Below are 17,990 nucleotides of genomic sequence, written 5' to 3' on the forward strand. Positions count from 1 at the left end.
TGTGACTGTTCTTTTACTACAAACTTTTCAAACCCACTTTAATAATTCACAAAGGGTTTAATTACAAAGCATTTCCAGTTTTTTTGCACCTTTTTTTCCACTTACTACAGAGGAGTGCACTCTTCCACTTTCATAACAGTTCTTCTGAGGTTGTATTTGTTTTAGGGCCGGCTTTTTTTTAAATAGAAATCTGCAAAATATAAGAATCATTCTGTTTTTTTGGCTATGCGCGCTTTCCGCTTGAGCTGTAGCGTCTTCAGCTCAGCCATGGTGGAGAATGTCCTGTAGACCCAAACAGCCTGCATAGGCAGGTAGAAATGGCTTGTTGACATTTTTTCTCATTCAAAACATTAATAAATGCCTCATTTTAATTTTCTTACCACAATAATAACGGCATTGAAGAGCAACGGGATGGAGAAAACCAACGATATAAACATGCCCTTGGAGTCAAAGTACTGGAACTCAGAGAAGGACCTGCAAAACATTGCATTGAATTAAAGTGCTTGTCAAAAAATGTAAACAAGTTATTATTGCACTCATACCTCCAATTCATTGCTGCCAACTCGTTTAAATATTCGGCACTGTAAACCAAGGCGACTGTGAAGGATAAAAGAGGTTCATATTTTTAGTGTTATGGCAGAATTGATCAACAACCTGCTAGTCTTATTTTGAAGGAATCACAATTGAACATTATCAATGCGTTTGTTTCCTTACTTATGAGCAGAAAATGGCAGATTTGGGCTCTGTAAAACTTGCACGTCAACAAAGTCAGGCATAGACACATGATGTGTAGAGAAACACAGCAAATAAGCCAAGGTTCCGACCATTTGACCTAAAAAAAGAGACAAAACGAGTCAAATCAGTGGCTGAGAACACGAAAAAAAAACGTCATGTATTCACTGAAATGATGGCTATTTGCTAGCTAATAGCAGTCTAACTACTATGTGGGTAAAGACAACTTACAGACATGAGGAACGTCCAAATTGATGTAATTCTTAAATTACTGAAGCCGTCAATAGGCACGGCACTAATGTTGGCGGGTTTTTGGGATGTCATATTTACAATAAATACAAATAGTTGTAAGCTAGCAAAGAGAAAGTATCAACATCAGCGTCATGCTCTATGGTACTTCCGCATATGCGCTCTCAAAACAAATGAGACGTCACATATGGGAGAACACTGGGGCGGTCGTTGTATCATGTCGGCCATTTTGCGTCAGTACTATTCAACAAAGCTGTTGTAGTATACAACCATGTTCACAAATATGGAATATAATCAAGATTAAGTTGGAAATTATAGTTTTTTTTAAACGGCATGATGATAAATTTTGCTATGTCACCTTTTGTTTTATAGTAGATTTTATAAATGGATGAAGGGTATTATTGGTAACAGTCATAATTTAGGAAAAGTTCAGTCTCCGTTTAATAGCTTTTGGAAAATATTGCAATAAAAAAGAAGAAATATTTATTAAGGTTTAAGTTTGACTTTGAAATTTATGTCAAAAGTTTTGGGTTTCTCGTTTGTGGCACATGTAATTAATTTAAGTTTTGAAGTGAAATAATAGTGGTGTGGCAACTATGGGGGAATACGAAAATACTAGTGGCTCTTTATGGCATTATATAGTTATGCAAAATCATAGTGAGTCTTATCTTGCCTGCTTCTGTCCACATAGCGATGGGTCTGCATTGAGCTCTGTGTAGGGGGATTAGTTAAAATTGGGAGGTGTTATGAGTGGACGGGTGGGGGGGGGTTAAGGTCACGCCTCTGGCCTAAAAAGGCGAACGCGAATAGCAGAAGGCTCTAAGAATAACTCTGCCGCCACACAAACATGACATGAATGTCCACCGGTGTGAATTGGAAAGTTTCACCCGGTGAACCGGATCAAAAGCGCATGTGAATGAATGAATCGGGTTCTGAAGTGAAGTCAGACCACAGAAAGTTGTAAGAGCAGGTGACGTCTGTCTCACCCATTTCGCCGATCTAAATCTGTCATTCTACGGGTGGGGGTTGAATTCTGAGCGCCTCGATCTTGGTTTTCTCCGTCTATCTTCCCTTTGGACCGGCAGCCGGTCGGATCCCCTTGCCTGTATTTTGCGGGAATGCCAAGTGGTTGATTTTACTATTTTTTTGGGGGGGACATTTGGGTGAACGGTCGCATCGGAGGAAAGGACCCTGGTTTTCATGGCAACGGATGCTACCGCCAACTTTTTGAATGTACAGCAATGACTGAAACAGAAGGTAAAAAGTTCCTATTTGCTTACAAGAGTGAGCTGCCTATGTGTCTTTGAGGGGTAGTTAGCATGGACGTGGCTAAAAATATGCCGCTATCGCGTATCATCTATTTGTAATGCTAGCACGGTGATATACAGCACATTAACGCTGAACACTTTTTATTTATTATCATTCTTGTCGTGTTAGGATATGTCTTTATTGGTGTTGCTGAGGTTAAAAATATGTCAGTTTGCAGTCATGCTAACAATTTCATTGATTGGTATCTAGCGGCGTCTTTGGTGTATTTGATGAAGTTTGACTGTACTGTTTACGGTGCAATTTTAAACAAAACTGATGACTGATGCTATGCTCATTTTCTCTGATGCTACTTTTAAAGAGGCCAGGAAAGTTTGCCCCCTGTTGGCCTGGCATACACATTACACTACATGATTTTTCTAGCATGGATAATGGATTAATAAGGACTTTGTTGACCCATGAGGAGGTCCGACAGGTCAATGAAGCAAAGAAAATGAAAATAGCTGCTGGCCTTAAAAGGACGCCACTAGCATGGATGAATAATCACACTGGGGACGGACAAAAAATGACTGGCGGGTCAGGTTAAAAGGTTATTGGGGGGGGGGGGGGGGGGCCCTCAAACTTTTTTTAAAGGTCTGGAAAAACTAATTTTCCATAGCAGTGTAAAAGTGAAAGCCTTAAATGTAGCCATTTAGTAAACAAAGATGACAAATGAATGTTGGGTAGGGGTTACGTTCTAACCTCTATGCTGCCTAATCTACATTAGCGGAGATGCTATTCCTAAAAGTGTGAAGCTTAAAGGTACGGCAGTACGCCCTTCACACCAATGTTTGGTCGAATAAAGAGGACGCTGGCGAAAGTGTATCTTCGCCCGGGTGGCGTGTTGCTAAGCCTCGCCAGTCAGCAACGGCGATGCCAATGCCGGCTGAGTGGCGTCGACAGGTGGCGGGAGAGATCGGCTAACAGCTTCACTTTCCCCAGTCTTGCTACTTTCAGTCTTTGTTATACATGTTCGGGTCAATATACTACGGTACTATATGACAAGTGTGTTTTAGATATAATATTTTGATTTATTTGATTAAAAGTGCTGGATTAAAAGCCCTGAATACTCTGTTTTTATAGATCTAATGTTTGTTTTGATTTGTGAAAAATCAAAAATGTCCTTACCTGAATGCATGTTTGTCTTCAGTGAGGTCATTCACCGGCACCACCACCATGGTCATCGAAGGGAAGAACGTTGACGACGGATCGGCGCCCGCCGGGGCCAAAAAGTCGTTCGCCGACGACATTTACTCGACATTCAGCTCGCCATTGGCGTGGATCCTGGTGTTGGCCCTGGTGGTCACGTGGACCAGTGTTTTTGTCATCATGTTCGACTTGGCTGACTACAAAACCATATCAGGTCAGCATTCTTCCTTTTTGTTGATGATTGAAATATTTTTGCCTGAAAGTGAACAGATACAAAATATAAAAAATGTAAAACAGACACATTTGAATGCCAAATTTATTGCAATCTAAATTAGTCATTGAGAATTTTTATCATTTTTTTAACATGACTATAAAGACTCCAAAACAACAATTTAATTTTTAACATTTTTTTTGGCTGCTTATGTATATTTCAAGTAGAAAAAGATCAATACTTTTAATGATGACCGTAGTGTCTGCACTATAATGCACATCCATCTATAATGTCACCCGAGCAGGTCCAGGCCTCAGGAAGGTTTTAAAGGACTCGGATCGTCGAGGCAAGGAGCCCCTTCCGCTGACTAACCCCGCCCACTAACCAATCTTGAGTGCACCCCACATTTGTGGCTTAAGCCTTTTAGCAATTACAGAATGTTCAAATGTGACAAAAAAATAGCAAAACATGTATTTTTTTCTTACATTTGAATTTATGATGAGCCCAAAAGAGAAAAACTATCAAAACAATTTTGGTTGTATTTTTGGCATTTTGTTGATTGTAAATGGAAATTACGTACACTCACTGGCTACTATTTTGAGCCAAAAATATTTTTTTATATTTGATGATTTAGTCCTAATAAAGCGACCGGTGAGTGTTTGTATGTTATGCATTTAAATGAAGTGAATAGCCTGTTGTGATTTTACAAATACAAATACTTTTTTTTATGAAAATGTAAAAATGTAGTTACAAAATATATCACAATAGCCTCTCTACACACAAGTTGTATTTTGTCAAAAACAAAACTTACCCAAAGTAGATTTTGATTGAGCCTGTCAATCAAACATTAACAAAGCTCCACCCCCAACAGGAGGCCTCGGGAGAGTCGGTTCTGACCCGAGCAAAGCGGTCAACGACATGGTGGACCGGACCACCGACGCCGTCCGCGCCGTACTCAAATTCGCCGCTCGCCTCGTGGCCCCCGAGGACGATGACGGTAAGTCCAGTACGGCGACCAATCCTCCTTCCAACACATTGATTCATCCTTTTTTTCCTCAGGGAACCTTTATGCTGTAAGAAAAAAAGGTGAGAACAATTAAAAAACAATATGACATAAATGCATTCGACAGTACATAAAAGAAGAAAAAAAATACCACCGTTTTTCGGCGTCGGGCGTCCAATCCGTATTGACCCGGAAGAGTCAAAACGGATCGGACGAGGTCTCCCTTGGTCGGTCGGCATTGGCGTAACGGCATCTGTACTTAAAGCGACCACGTGGTTGGAGGAGGAGATGGAGGAGGAGGAGCAAGTGGAGGTGAATCTTAAGAGGAGAAAAGGTATTGGACGCCAAATTCTTACGGTTCATTAACCGCGGGACACACCTTGTCTAACCATGACAACCTGTGTTGGACACTAAAACGTACTACGGAATTCCTCCCCTGGTTTGGTCGCTAACATGCTAACACGGTGCAAAGTCCCAACTATTGGGAAAGGATGAAAAGGATGCGTTTTTAAAATTGTATTTTTAAGTATACCTAAAATGTAAGTAGGACATAGAAGTTTTTTTTAAGGGTGGGAAGTGGAATTAATATTTTTTTTGTTATTGCAGGGGAGTTTCTACCATCGCGAAGTAAAGGTGGGTATAAAAAATTTGAATGCATTGTTTCTATGAAATATGGTTAGTAAGAATAACCAATCAAATGTATTTTGTTTGTCCAAGTTATGGGCATGCAAGTCAAGAAGTCCCAACCGGTGGTTGAAGTGGTCCAGGAGGACCTAGATGAAGAGGAGGAGGAAGAGGATGAGGGGTATGAGGAGGAGGAGGAAGAGGAGGAGGAAGAAGAGGAGGTTGCTGATGACGATGATGTGGAGATGGAGGAGGAGGAGGAAGAGGAGGAGGAAGAAGAGGAGGTTGCTGATGACGATGATGTGGAGATGGAGGAGGAAGAAGAGGAGGAAGATGAGGAAGAAGCTGCAGATGAAGTGAAGGAGATGGAAGATGAGGATGAGGATGAAGATGAGGATGAGATGGTGGCTGCAGAGGAGGAAGAAAAAGCCACTGTAGATGAGGAAGAGGTGGTCATTGGTGCTCCTGAGACTGATGATGAAGAGGAGACAGAGGATTCTCAGGATGAAGATGAGGCTCCTGAAGTGGTGGGTGAGGATGACCAAGATGCAGCCTCAGAATTAGAGGATGAAGATGAAGCTTTGGGGCCCGCGGATGAAGATGAGGTCGCCATTGCTGAGGTAGAACAAGATAAGGACACTAAAGAAGAGGATGAGGAAGAGGATGGCACTGATGAAGATGATGAGGAGGCAATTGCCATCTCTGAGGATGAAGATGGCGACAGAGACAATGGAGAGGATGAGGAAGATGAGATCCTTGACGTCTCAGAGCTACATCTTCCCAGTCGTGATGAAGATGACCTTCTTGCTCCTCTTTTGGAAGATGAAGATGATGATGATCAGGAAGAGGAACCTGATGATGAAATCATTTTGGTCCCGACCTTTGACCTTGACGACGACAACAAAGACATACTTGATGTCCACGAGCATGATGAAGACGATGATGATGATCAGCTGGAGGACCTTCTTGAATTTGGCCATGCAGAGAAGGACGATGACCACGATGACATCATCAATGATGACATCATCGATGATGAAGAAGATCTCCCAATGGAGGACCTCGATTTTGGCCAATCAGAAGACGACCACAAAGTCAATGATGACGATGATGATGGAGAAGATCTCCCAGTAGAAGACCTCGATTACAGCCAATCAGAAGATAATGACAAACCCAATGACAATGAAGAAATGATGCTTCCTCCATTGGATGAAGACAACGAAGATGACAAAGACTCTCTCCCACTACCCTCAGAAGACGCCCCACTTTCTCCTGTCCTCAATGATGACATCCCAGCAGAGGATGAAGAAGATCTACCGGCCGAGCTCCGCCCAGAAGAAGAAAAATCAGAAAAGGAGGGGAAAGATGACGAGTACGAAGATGAAGATGAAGCTCCTTCAGGTCAGTGAGGAAACATCTGCAGAACTTCTTCACAATAAGCTAAAACCTATTTTTTTCCTGTTTGTGGTCCAGTTTGTCCTTGCACAAGTTCGTCCAAGGTTCGAGTGTCGGCCATCAGAAGCTCCAAGAAGAAAGGTTAGTCTGCAAAAGATCATTTTGAGAAATTATGAAGATATAATTGAAATGAGTGTTTGTCATACTTTTGTTTTTCGTGAGAAGAATCCAAGGTGGTGAAGACAGCTGAAAAAACGAAAAGATCAGGTAGACATTTTCTTTTCAAGATGATAGATGTCCAATCCAGCTTTTTGACGTGAGGTTTTTCGCAGTTCTTCCTAGGGTGGTCAGCCTGGAGCCCAAAGCCAGACGGATCAGGAGGATTCCTATTCTCCTCAAAAGTATGTAAGGTGAAATGTCCATGGTTGTCGGTTCAAGTCTGATTCTTCTTCTTTGTTGTGGTCCAAAAAAAGGAGATCAAGGAAAGAAGAACAAACCAGGTAGGACAATCAGCTTGGAAAAGATGCCATTTCATTTGCTCATGTTTTCTTATATTTGTTAGAAAAAGCAGCTGAGAAGGAGAGTCCAAAACCAAAACCAGAACCAGAACAAGTCCCAGAACCTGTACAAGATGGTACTTTACAAAGTGTTGAATATTTTCAGAGTAGATACATTTCTTATTATCAAATTATGGCTTGCAGTGGGTCCTTGCAGACCAGCACCTGTGTACTGTCCGTCACCCCCCGGCTGGTATGGTGAGTTTGGCCCCGCCCCCTCGCCTCCTGACGTACCCCCCCTCACCAACAAATATTTTCCCCGCCAGTTCACCAGGTTGTGACGGACACCCCGTACCCGCCTCCCTCCGCCTCGGGTAAGCCGCCAGACGTAAACTCCGCCTCCCAAGCCGAGCCCTCCATTTTCTTTGGGCTTTCCAGGTTCGGCCGCGCCGGTTCTGACCGCCCATCCCATCCACGCTCCGCCCCTTTACCAAGCACACCCGATGATGGCGCCGCTGTACCCTCACTACGCGCATTATGCTCCGCCCCCGCCACCGGAACCGGTGGACCCGATACGACCGGTCGAAAAAGTGCCGCCGGCTGAATGGGTTCAACCCGTACAGGTGGCGGAGCCCGTCCAATCGGAAGCTGTTGAACAAGCCCCTCCCATTCAGCCAGAAGTCCAGAAAGGTGAAAAAGATGGAATTTAAATAGTACATATTGGATTTAGTTATTACAATCTTTTTTATGACAAAGAATATTTTTCTTTTATCAAAAACTAACTTTAAAAATATTAAGTAACCTAAAAGAACTTTTTTGCATTTTGAAAAAGTACCAAATTGGAACAAATAGTTTGCTTTTCTCTTTAAAGAAGAAGAAACAATAGCCAAAGTGGAAGCTAAAGTCGAGCCAGAAAAAGACAAAGAAGATGAGATGCCTAAAAAAGGTATCTACTGTTCCCTTAATTATTTGTTTTTAGATGAAAATTTACATTTCATTTGTATTTAATCTTATTTTAAACCCAGAAACCTTGACGAAAAAGATCAAAACGGTCGGAGAGCGGAAAGGTACGACTTTTCCAAAGAGTCCTAATGAAGTAACATAAACTATATCTCATTTAATGTTAACTTTGCTGGTCTTTTTCAGATGAAAAACTCACAAAACCCAAAAGCAAAGCCGCATTGACCAAGACAGGTGATTATCGCAAATTCACTACGTTTATATATATACTATTATTAAAAGTTTGTATAAATGCGCTAATGAACGAGCTAATCACATTTTTTGCTTTTGCATTTAGCTGTAAAACCACGAAGTGCGACGGCTCCTTTGAAAAGAGGTAAAAGACCTCGCCGGTTGTCACGGAAACGACCGTTTAATCCCTCAAAACGTTGACTTCAGAACCAGCGGCTGCGAGAAGGACAAGAAACGTCACTCCTACCTTAAAGACAGGTCGCCGATTGGGTGCGGGGTCATGCCGTTTGACATCGTCGTGGCAACAATTTGCTTGTTTTTATTCCTCCTAGATGCCGTCAAGAGTAGATGTAGGACGTCCTCTAAGGCGAGAAGGAATCTGAGTAGGAGACATTTTTGGATTAGTGACAATTTTCAAGTCTAGTTTGACGTATAAATATTAAAATTTGGCTAAATCAACAGAAGCGGATTCGGAGGCCGACGACCAATCCGACATTTGGACAAAGACAAACGTGACGGACAAAGTCAACCGATCTTCGGGCACGACGAGAGCTACATTGCTAGCGAGCAAGAAAGGTGAGCATTACCGCTAATATCATTCAAAGACGTCAAATTATTATTACTTTGTTTTTTAACAGTCAAAGCTAATCAAGCAGAAGAACAAGAAAGGTCCTTAAAGGACACTAAAGGTTTGTCCAATTTTTAAACCTAATCCTTGACCTTTATGACCTGACATTTGTTCCTTTTTTTAGACAAAAAAGAACCTTCAAAACCTGGTAAATTTGCAAACATACTTCAGTTTTATCCCTCGTGAAAATACATTACCGACAAATACAAGTGGAAAAGAAGGTCTAATTTGTGCATTAATAATTGGCAAAGAGCAAACAATTAGCGCAACGGCTGCTAACATGTTTACAGCGCGGCACGCTTTTCCCTCTAACGCCCTCTAATGGTCAAAAGGTTCACTTTGATGTTTTTGTTTTTGAATGCTTGTCGTCAGAGAGGAAAAAGAAGTGCCTATAGAGCCTGAGGTATTTTTTTTATGTCCAATTTTCTTTTCCTTTCCTAAACACAATCTAAAGATGAGCTGTAACAATAGCAAATATTATATCGTAATATAAACCTAATGCATTTGTTATTGTTTTCTGTTGTACACTAATTGTACTACTTTGCACTTGAACTTTAAAAGTAGCATGCTAGTACACCACTCGTTTTTTTTCCTTACACCCAACTTACTATTTGCGCCTAACAAAGTTTACCAGTGGATTTTATTTTGTGTGCCTATCCTAGAAAAGACAGAAGATGAAAATGAAGACAAGAAAAAATCAGGTTAGTAAACAGCATATTTGAAAATTAGACATTCAATGTGCCGCAATTGACCCTCCACGCCACAGGAGGGCAGTGTGGGCTCAACTGAGAAGCAGTTAATCAGTTTAAACTTTAAAACCTCATTTTAACACTTAGTTTTGTGCTTTTCGTTTGTTTTTTGCAGGTCAAAGATACTTCCAGTGTGTTTACGTACCCGGTAAAAATGCACAGTACCCCCTGCGACCATTCAGCCCGGCTGTTCCACCTGCCCTGAAAGAATTATTGGCACAACAGAGGCCCGCCAAGACTGCGGGACAAAAATAAGAAGCCATTTTCTTTGTGACTGCAATTCAAACATAAGAAACACAACAACAACAACAAAAAGAACAGTGAAACTATACTACCAACTGCTGGTTCTGATGGGGCACTGCACCATTTGCCCCTAGAACCAAATTTTGATCGTCTAAATGCTAGGTCATGCTAATGCTAATCAAACAAGGGCGACAAAAGCATAAAACGAGTTTACTTGAAAAAACATGGTTATCATTAAAGCTCGTAGATGTAATACGCGTAGCTAATTTAGCATTAGCTTTGTTAGCCTACTGCGTTCACAGAAGAAAAGCCGACCAACTCTGACCGATCGTGTTTTAAATGTTTAACGTGACATTTTTCGTGGCCACGCGGGCTAAAAAGTTTAGCGTAGCCGCGTGTTAGCTAACGATATCTTACTTGATCACGAAAAGGAAAGAGTGCAGAGCAGAACTAGCCTCAATTTTCTGAGTCTTAAGACGTGAGTGGACTTGACAATTTTTGCGTGTTAACATATTAGCATGCTAGCACTTTTCAAACAGAAAACAAAACGCGACTAAAAGTGCTTTACGGGAAATTTATCGCATAAAATGTTAGAGTATGCTTGAGTTCTATATTGTGGTTAGCTTGAGCATCAGAAATGCTACCATGCTAATTAGAATTAGCTTACCACTTGCACATTAGCTACATTTTTTAGCAGCTTTTTGTAGTTTTTAGGTCACAAAATGTCCCGGTTTCACATATAAGAAGTAATCATAACATTATTATCATAAGATAACCGTAATAACCGAAGCCGTGTGTGAATTCAGATGTGAATACTTTTAATTTTTAAGAGTTCATACAAGTTGAAAGAGGAAGCGGTTTGTTGCACAAATTCAAGTTCCTTAAATAAGAATTATAGGAACCATCAACTTTAACAAAGAGGAATCAAATATTCATATTACAAAAAAAATAAACTATAACACGGTTGCTGTTATTTTTTTTTGGTCACTTTTTCACAAAGAAACAAGATTGTATTTGAATAAAATCTTAAATTATCGAAGTATTTGTGATCACATTCACAATACGAACTACTCTTTTAGTGTTAGGAAACTAGCACGCACGTTTGTCATTTAAACAATTATAAAAATAGGACATTATTATTAGTATTTAGTATTTTTTTTAATAGCACGTCAACGACGCCATCGCATAACAATAATACTTTTTGGGGGATAAAATGATCAGGACGGATGTAATATTAACATATTTATGGACGTTAATGGCAGTAGATGTCCAAAAAAATTTGACTGGGAGGACTGGCAGCGATCATTTGTCAAGGTTAATCTAAAGGAAAAATCAATTTAAAAAAATCTGACATATTCCTGTAATGGTTAGTGACAAATTCTTAACAGTACAGCAAATATAGTGACCACCATTTTGGAAAAATACACGCGTCGGCGGACATTTTGTATCTCAAAACGTTACCTTTTTGTCTGGAATGCGGGCGAATGTTTGGCGACCAGTTTGAGGATAAAAAAAATCATTTTGTTGACTTTGGCTGCGCAAAACAAACATTATGTCAGTGAATAGTAATAATTATTAACACATAATTGCCTCATGCAGCGTTACACCATCGATACAAAATAATATGTGACATACAGTGAGTAATAACTGCAATATTAGGTGACACCCAATGCAAAATAGGAACTGACTTTTGATTGACGTTATTTTTTGGCAAATATCTTCATTATTAATATAGTTGCATTGGTAGGACAACATTTTTAGGCATTTACGTCAATCAAAAGTGAGTGTTATTTGTACAAGATATACGATTTTTATAGCGTCTATAAACAATCACGATTACGCGTATCTGTGCGTATGGAAGACATAAAATAAGTCAAATGAAATCGATATACCATTCATGTCGGAAGAAAAAAATAGCTGCCTGTGCTTCAGAAAATAAAAATATTTGCATAACAATGTCACAAAAGAACATTCAAAATGTTAAACTATGCAAATAATCGTCATTACATTTCTGCAAAATGAACAAACACGTGTGTCGGATACTGCTGAGAAAAATAAATAAAAGTGGCTGTGAGGTGATAAAGTGTTTTTTTTGGAATAAAAATGCATTGCCTGTCTTTCTTTACCTATGTCACTGGTGTCCAATGTGTGGCGCGAGGGCCAGTCGGGGTCCCGGAAAGTTATTTTACGGGCCCTGTTAGATATTAAATTGTAATATTGGTTGCCTGGCACATATTTTGGTATTAACAATAAAAAGAAACGCGATTAGCGTAATTCGTAATGCAATATTGTTAGGGGTCTCCAATGTGCGGCCCGAGGGCCAATCGGGGTCCGGGGAAGTTACTTTACGGGCCCTGATTTGACATTAAATTGTAGTATCGGTTGACTAGTACATATTTTGAAATGAGCAATAAAAAAGAAATACTTTTTCTCATAATGTAATATTTTAAGGCTATTTTGACAATACTTTTTGATCAAACAAGTAAGCCCCTCCTCCTCCCCCACAAATAAATTGAGTTTGAGGCCCGTGGGTTACATACCTTTCATTTCTCATTTGGATGATGATTAAAAAGCAGACACTGGACTGAATTTAGGAATTCTGGGAATGAAGAAATTTGCTTTTCCACCTTTTCACTCTCAATTTTGGTCACCTAGAATGCAAATGTAAAGCAATATGTCGATCAGAAGCAAATCCAAGCCATATTCAATCCTTCTTCAATAAAGGGAGGTTTTGCTGGTCCATCCTGCGCCGTCATATTGGCATCCAAAAAGTCTGCTTTGTCGCCGGGGCAACAGTCCAAGTGGACTTTTTCAGGACTTGGCACTTGACAAAAAACACAGATGTCCGCCAAGAAGTCAAAATCTAGCAACAAAGTTTTCCCGTTTACCGTTTTTAATTTTTTTTAGTCCAGCGAGAGTAGCGGCTGCATGTTGTCTTCGTCGCATTTGACCTTTTCCGGTCGTTTCAGGACGCCGGGTTCCACCACTGATTGAGATCTGTAAAATTAGCAAAATGCTAGCATATTAGCATCTCCAATAGCTATTTTGTTGTGGTGATCTGGAAAAAAAACATTCAAGCAAAACAAATAGTAAATAAATAAGCCTCTTGGAAAAGATTAGCAAAATGTTAGCATATTAGCATCTCCAATAGCTATTTTTTAGCTAAAAAAAACATTCAAGCAAAACAAATAGTAGCTAAATAAGCCTCTTGGTAAACAAATGCATCTGAAAAATTTAAATCAACTATAAATAATTGGAAATTGAGTTTAAACATACTTAGCTTAGCTTATATCATTCACAAACATGTCTGTGGTATTTTTTAATGTAAAAAAAACCTCACCTTTTCATGGTTCTGGGCGAGAGACTTGTATTGTCGCCGTCCAAAAAGGCAAAGGCCTCCGGTCCGGCGCCGTCCGATTCGCCGTCCTCGTCGTAAGCGTGTTCCAACAGCGCCCTGGCCCAAGTGCCCATGTCGTATGGTGGCATCATTCCGCCCAATTCTGACGGTAGGATTTCGGGCTGGAGCAACTGGTGGAGGCTGGTGAGGTTGTTGCCGTGCAGGAAGATCTATAGGGTCAAATTTGGGGTATTTTAACATTTTTAGTGTACATAGAATATTGAATCTGGAATGAAGGATTTGGAAAACTCACCCGCTTCCTGGTTTTCTCCTTGAGGAAGGGCCTGATGACAGTGTAGAGGGCGTGGATGTACCACGGTTGGTTGACAAAATGGATTCCTCCAAAGCGGGCGGGGAAACTGTCCTGCGTCAGAAAAAATAAGCAAAAACAAAATACAGTCAGTCAACGTTATTCGTCTTTCATGGAAATAGGTCGAGCTGTCCTTTTTATTTCTCGTGCTGCAAACAAAGATGAATTCATAAAAGTGACCCGGTTATGGATTTGATGGGTGGATAAAGAAGAAGAATATTTAGTGTTAGTCCAACTTCCCGTTGGATTAGATTATGGGATGTCGTGGAAAGGCCAAGAGGAAATTAGATGTGCTGTGTTCCCTAAGTAAGGATGGGCGGAGGTGGACTTTGATGGACAAAAAAAAAATGAAATAAAGAAATATATCTATTTGTGGATGTCTGCTGCAGGTCAGGGATTTTTAAATGTTGATGGTAATGCCAGTTGACAGCAGAGGCGGAATTCTGAGTTTTACTTGGAAAGGATGGGATTTCTAGGAAGGATAAACACTTTATTTTTTTATTTTCAAATTCAAATGTCCATTTAAAAATGATTTTCAGGAACCTTGAATGAGTTACCAGCCAATTACATATAATTTACATTCCTAAATGTATTTTTAATGTGTAATTTACTTTATTTTTGGGGATTTTTATTTGCGATTTCTATTTAATTTTGTTTTTTTTTAAATTTTCGAACCTATTTAAGATCTATTTTACATGCCTGAAACCTTTTTTTTTGGACATGTCAGAATGTATTAAAAAAAAACACTAAAAGAATGCCTGAAACCCTTGACCTGTTTTTTTTTTTATTCCATCAAGCCCAGGCTGGCTGTTTTGCACAAAGAAAAGTATTTTAATAGCATTTCCCTGTAGGCTGCACTTTGGCTTCTCCAAAAGTTTTTTTTCTACTATGGCTGCGGGACGTTTTTGTTCATCTTTGTGGGGGGGTTGCGAATTTTCTTTTTGTCTCACTGGACGCTGACGTAATGCCCATTGACTTTATTTATCGTTTTTTAAAAGAATTCATATGCCTGAGGTTTTTGCCAATAGATATCAACATCTAAAAATAAATAAATATTCAAATAAAATTTGAAAATAATTATTTTAAAATGAAATATATATATTTTTTTCTTTTGTAATGAATGTAAAGTCATCCCAATTGAGAGGAATTGCTGTAAAATAAAAATCAATCAAAGTTTTAACAATGGCGGCCATTTTTAAAAGGATCAATTATTATAGCGGCGCCGCTGGGAAAGCTGATAAATGAAAGCAGCGGCGAGATGCATAAAACATCCCCACCCACGACAAAAGGCCGGCCCAACCAGAGGAGGGCCGGTCGGTTGCCGTGGTAACGCTGGGAAGGGCCGAGAGCGGGGGGGGGGGCGTCGGTCTATCACAAAGCGCTTTGCGTCCTTCCGGCGACCGGGTCATGTGACGTGACAAAATCCAATGGTATTTTTAATTTGAACATTCCAAAGACGTCTTTTTTTTTTCAAATCCTTTAACCGCGCTGTAATCCCGTGGGATTATCCGTTCAATCCCGCACGCCGTTCACCTTTATAAATATTAGCGAGAGGGTTGGGGGGTACTCGCCTGGAGCCCTTCGATGGCGAGCCTGAGCATGCTGGGGGTGAGTTTGGACGCTTGCTTGAAGGTGAAGTTGCTCCAGTCGATGACCAGGACGAAGCCGTTCACTTGCAGTTCGGCGTCCTCGATCATGGACTCCAGAGAGAGTAGGATGGACCTCAGGATGTCCACAAACATGTACCTGAAAGGACAGAATCGTCATTGGTTGGAGGCTTAAGTAGGAAAAGATTATGTCCTGTGAGCTGGTTAATAACAACAGTATGGGTTTGTCCATATATGAACTACATGTGAATTAACATAGGTTTTTTCCTTTTCTGACCTCTGACGTTTTGACCTCATGACCCCAAAAGCAGTACCTGCTCTGGTCCCAGTTGGCAGCAAAGAGTAGCAGAATCTTCCTCCCCTGCCGGTCCGGGTTGGCCAGCACGCCGGGGAATCCGTCCTTGAGCGCCTGCTTGATCCCGGGGTCGGTGGCCTTCAGGTTCTTGAACATGTCCAGGTTCTGCTGCCTGTACTCAAAGTACTGGGCCAGCAGTCGGAAGGCCTCAAAGTGGTTAAACTTCCTGGCCCGCAGGAACCTGAGGATGAAGCCGTCGTCGGTGCGCAGGAAGCCGATGTCCGGCCGCGTGATGATCATGTCGCGCACTTCCTGGATGTCTTGGTGGAGCGTGTCCGGGTTCTCCTTCAGTTCCGCTTTGGCCTTCTCCAGGGTGGCCGGCGATAGGCCGGCCTGCAGGTGAGTCATCGCGGCGGGAGCCAGGTCACCAAATTCGCCCTTCCCTTTCTTCTTCTGTGGATTTAAGGAGAAACGTTTGACTTTTTAAATTGAGATTGACATCATTAGTGGTAACAACATGGGCACGTTTGGTCCATTTTTTGGACATCAAAAGCCACAAAACAATATTTTCGAACTCCTCAACTTACTTCATTGTAGCTTCATGGTACCAAAATAACAATAAATCACAAATTCTATTTAGATACATTTTTTTTCATTTGACCAAAAATTTTCAGGTACCCCAAAAAATTCCCTTTTAGTCTCAAAGGAACTCCTCAGCTAGCACCAACGTAGCCACTTAGCATCGAGAAGCCACAAAAAAAATAATGTAAAATGTACTCACTGTTTATCAATACACAAAACATACGTTTTTATCAACTCAAATATAAACTAAATAATGTCAATATGTGAGTTAACACAATCTTAAAATTAACAAAATAAGGTCAACAAAAAAACACAACAAATATATTAAAGAAAATCAAAAACACTTTCCAATTTCCCATGACGTCCTTTGATTTTCCTAAAAGTTTGGCCATAATAAAACTCCCTTGTACCACCTTTGGCGAAACTCCTCAACTCACCCCCCCAAAAGACCGCGGCCGCGATTCTAAAAAAAGCAACAAGCCAATCAAGGGAAATCCGTCCCCGGAGCGAGGCAGCAAAACGACGGCGGAGGATGACGGCATCACCTTCTCCGCCTCGGAGGAGGCCCGGCGAGCAATGCGGCAGCGGGGATGCGGCTACATCACCCGCAGCCTCCTCTCCTCTGGCGTCTCTCTTTTCTTTCTCCTCCGCTTCAAAGCGTCCGAGGCGGATGCTCCATTTGCACAAGCGGCCGGGCGGCCGCCTTTCGCTGGGGTGGCGTCGCGGGGCGGGGGGAGGTCCGAGGGTGGGCCACGTCGGCGGGTCTGCGCCGACGCCGTCTGTTTCGCCGCCAGAGTGAGTGACAACGAAGCTGGGGGAGGAAGAGCAGGAGGAGGAGGGTGAGGATGGTGGGAGGAGGTGAGGAAAGAAAGAGGAGAGGAGAGGGAGGACAAAAGAGAGGAGGACCAAGATGTGGGAGACAGCAGTTTTCAGTTGTTGTTTTTTTTTAGGACAAGAATTTATTGAAGAGTGACAGCTTTATTATAAATATTTTTTCTATTTTAGCCACAAAAAATGACAAAGATTGAAATGGCAAGATGTTTAGACAAAGAAAATATCTTCTCATACATAAATGCTAAAATGTTAGGGTCCCCTGTGGTGAAAGGGGGGGGGTGAACACCTGTCATTTGTGATTGGCTACTGGTAGAGCCAATCGAGTGAGTGCTTTGACAGCTGTTTGGATGGAAATTGACTTGTGTGACGTCATCAGTCCATGATTATTTTTTCAATAAAAACTAGACAGGGACCTTTTTAAAAACATTCATAATTATTACTGATTGACTTTGAGGAAAGGGGCCAACATTACAGTGTATTTTGGGTTTTATTTTGTACATATAAAAATACAAAGGAGTCCAAATCCTAAATGTTATGTCATTAGGAGGCTATTTTTATAAAATCATGAAGAATTAAAATTGTTATTAGGATTTGCATACTTACATCTCACTTGGCAGGTAGTAGTGCAAGACGCCCAAAGGGTGGCAGCAAAGTAGTACTACTATATTTTTAGTTCAGTCACAAGTTGTCGTCTTGAAAACTGCAATGAAAAACACAAATAAAATGTTATCAATCATGAAAGGATGCACAAAAAAATCTTTAAACTATCAGTGGAATTTTAATGCATTAATTACAATTATTCAATGAAAAAAGATTAATCTAGAAAAAAAATAACACATTTTGTTTGCTTTTAAACAGAACTTTAGTCAGAGCAAGATTTTACAATAGAATATTTTTACAGAATATATAATTAGATTTATCTGTCATCCAGTCTTAAACATTTTGTGAGATATATTATTAGACACAAGCACCTTATCAGGAGTACTTACTGT

General features: G+C 40.7%; 3 protein-coding genes and 1 long non-coding RNA gene across 8 annotated transcripts; 2 read left to right on the forward strand and 2 right to left on the reverse strand.

Moving 5' to 3' along the window:
• Window positions 1–151: 151 nt before the first annotated feature.
• Window positions 152–1,129, reverse strand: tmem18 (transmembrane protein 18). The gene is made up of 5 exons (XM_077743745.1): window positions 964–1,129; window positions 715–832; window positions 543–597; window positions 381–474; window positions 152–299 (listed from the first exon to the last, which is right to left on the reverse strand). The coding sequence occupies exons 1-5, from the start codon at window positions 1,054–1,056 to the stop codon at window positions 207–209; spliced, it is 453 nt and encodes a 150-aa protein (XP_077599871.1). The 5' UTR covers window positions 1,057–1,129; the 3' UTR covers window positions 152–206.
• Window positions 568–16,969, reverse strand: clvs2 (clavesin 2). Of its 5 annotated transcripts, XR_013330301.1 has the most exons (16): window positions 16,710–16,969; window positions 15,602–16,035; window positions 15,252–15,426; window positions 13,624–13,734; window positions 13,314–13,540; window positions 12,862–12,970; window positions 12,514–12,624; window positions 11,435–11,507; window positions 9,876–9,968; window positions 9,590–9,639; window positions 8,601–8,732; window positions 4,804–4,967; window positions 4,458–4,717; window positions 3,415–3,691; window positions 715–832; window positions 568–597 (listed from the first exon to the last, which is right to left on the reverse strand). XR_013330301.1 is itself a non-coding variant. In XM_077743675.1 (7 exons), exons 2-6 carry the CDS (start codon window positions 15,988–15,990, stop codon window positions 12,877–12,879), a joined length of 996 nt encoding a protein of 331 aa, XP_077599801.1. In that variant the 5' UTR covers window positions 15,991–16,035; window positions 16,710–16,969; the 3' UTR covers window positions 12,502–12,624; window positions 12,862–12,876. The 5 variants fall into 5 exon arrangements, 2 of the variants coding, with proteins under 2 accessions (XP_077599801.1, XP_077599787.1); XR_013330298.1 differs by having other exon boundaries at window positions 12,514–12,970; XR_013330299.1 differs by lacking the exon at window positions 11,435–11,507 and having other exon boundaries at window positions 12,514–12,970.
• On the forward strand, window positions 1,845–8,777 carry trdn (triadin). Its single transcript, XM_077712197.1, has 20 exons — window positions 1,845–2,238; window positions 3,437–3,649; window positions 4,518–4,643; window positions 4,706–4,732; window positions 5,256–5,282; window positions 5,367–6,671; window positions 6,744–6,806; window positions 6,891–6,932; window positions 6,998–7,066; window positions 7,139–7,165; window positions 7,228–7,299; window positions 7,367–7,420; window positions 7,489–7,536; window positions 7,601–7,852; window positions 8,034–8,108; window positions 8,188–8,229; window positions 8,309–8,356; window positions 8,460–8,498; window positions 8,561–8,611; window positions 8,686–8,777. The coding sequence occupies exons 1-20, from the start codon at window positions 2,223–2,225 to the stop codon at window positions 8,775–8,777; spliced, it is 2,688 nt and encodes an 895-aa protein (XP_077568323.1). The 5' UTR covers window positions 1,845–2,222.
• On the forward strand, window positions 8,859–11,650 carry LOC144215002 (uncharacterized). Its single transcript, XR_013330323.1, has 5 exons — window positions 8,859–8,929; window positions 8,992–9,042; window positions 9,106–9,129; window positions 9,644–9,682; window positions 9,846–11,650. It is a non-coding gene; the product is annotated as an uncharacterized LOC144215002 (long non-coding RNA).
• Window positions 16,970–17,990: the final 1,021 nt, after the last annotated feature.

The sequence above is a fragment of the Stigmatopora nigra genome, chromosome 2 (assembly GCF_051989575.1).
Source record: "Stigmatopora nigra isolate UIUO_SnigA chromosome 2, RoL_Snig_1.1, whole genome shotgun sequence".
Taxonomy (NCBI): domain Eukaryota; kingdom Metazoa; phylum Chordata; class Actinopteri; order Syngnathiformes; family Syngnathidae; genus Stigmatopora; species Stigmatopora nigra.

What these genes read in the sequence shown, in the direction of transcription:
- trdn (XM_077712197.1), top strand. An exon ending in CAGAAGCTCCAAGAAGAAAG is followed by an intron (nt 6,807 to 6,890) that starts GTTAGTCTGCAA and finishes TTTCGTGAGAAG; the next exon opens with AATCCAAGGTGGTGAAGACA. An exon ending in GATTCCTATTCTCCTCAAAA is followed by an intron (nt 7,067 to 7,138) that starts GTATGTAAGGTG and finishes GTCCAAAAAAAG; the next exon opens with GAGATCAAGGAAAGAAGAAC.
- tmem18 (XM_077743745.1), bottom strand. Translation starts at nt 1,056, where the DNA reads ATGACATCCCAAAAACCCGCCAACATTAGTGCCGTGCCTATTGACGGC. An exon ending in CTGCCATTTTCTGCTCATAA is followed by an intron (nt 598 to 714) that starts GTAAGGAAACAA and finishes TATCCTTCACAG; the next exon opens with TCGCCTTGGTTTACAGTGCC. An exon ending in TTGGCAGCAATGAATTGGAG is followed by an intron (nt 475 to 542) that starts GTATGAGTGCAA and finishes AATGTTTTGCAG; the next exon opens with GTCCTTCTCTGAGTTCCAGT.
- clvs2 (XM_077743675.1), bottom strand. Translation starts at nt 15,990, where the DNA reads ATGACTCACCTGCAGGCCGGCCTATCGCCGGCCACCCTGGAGAAGGCC. An exon ending in GCCAACTGGGACCAGAGCAG is followed by an intron (nt 15,427 to 15,601) that starts GTACTGCTTTTG and finishes CTGTCCTTTCAG; the next exon opens with GTACATGTTTGTGGACATCC. An exon ending in TCGCCATCGAAGGGCTCCAG is followed by an intron (nt 13,735 to 15,251) that starts GCGAGTACCCCC and finishes TTTCTGACGCAG; the next exon opens with GACAGTTTCCCCGCCCGCTT.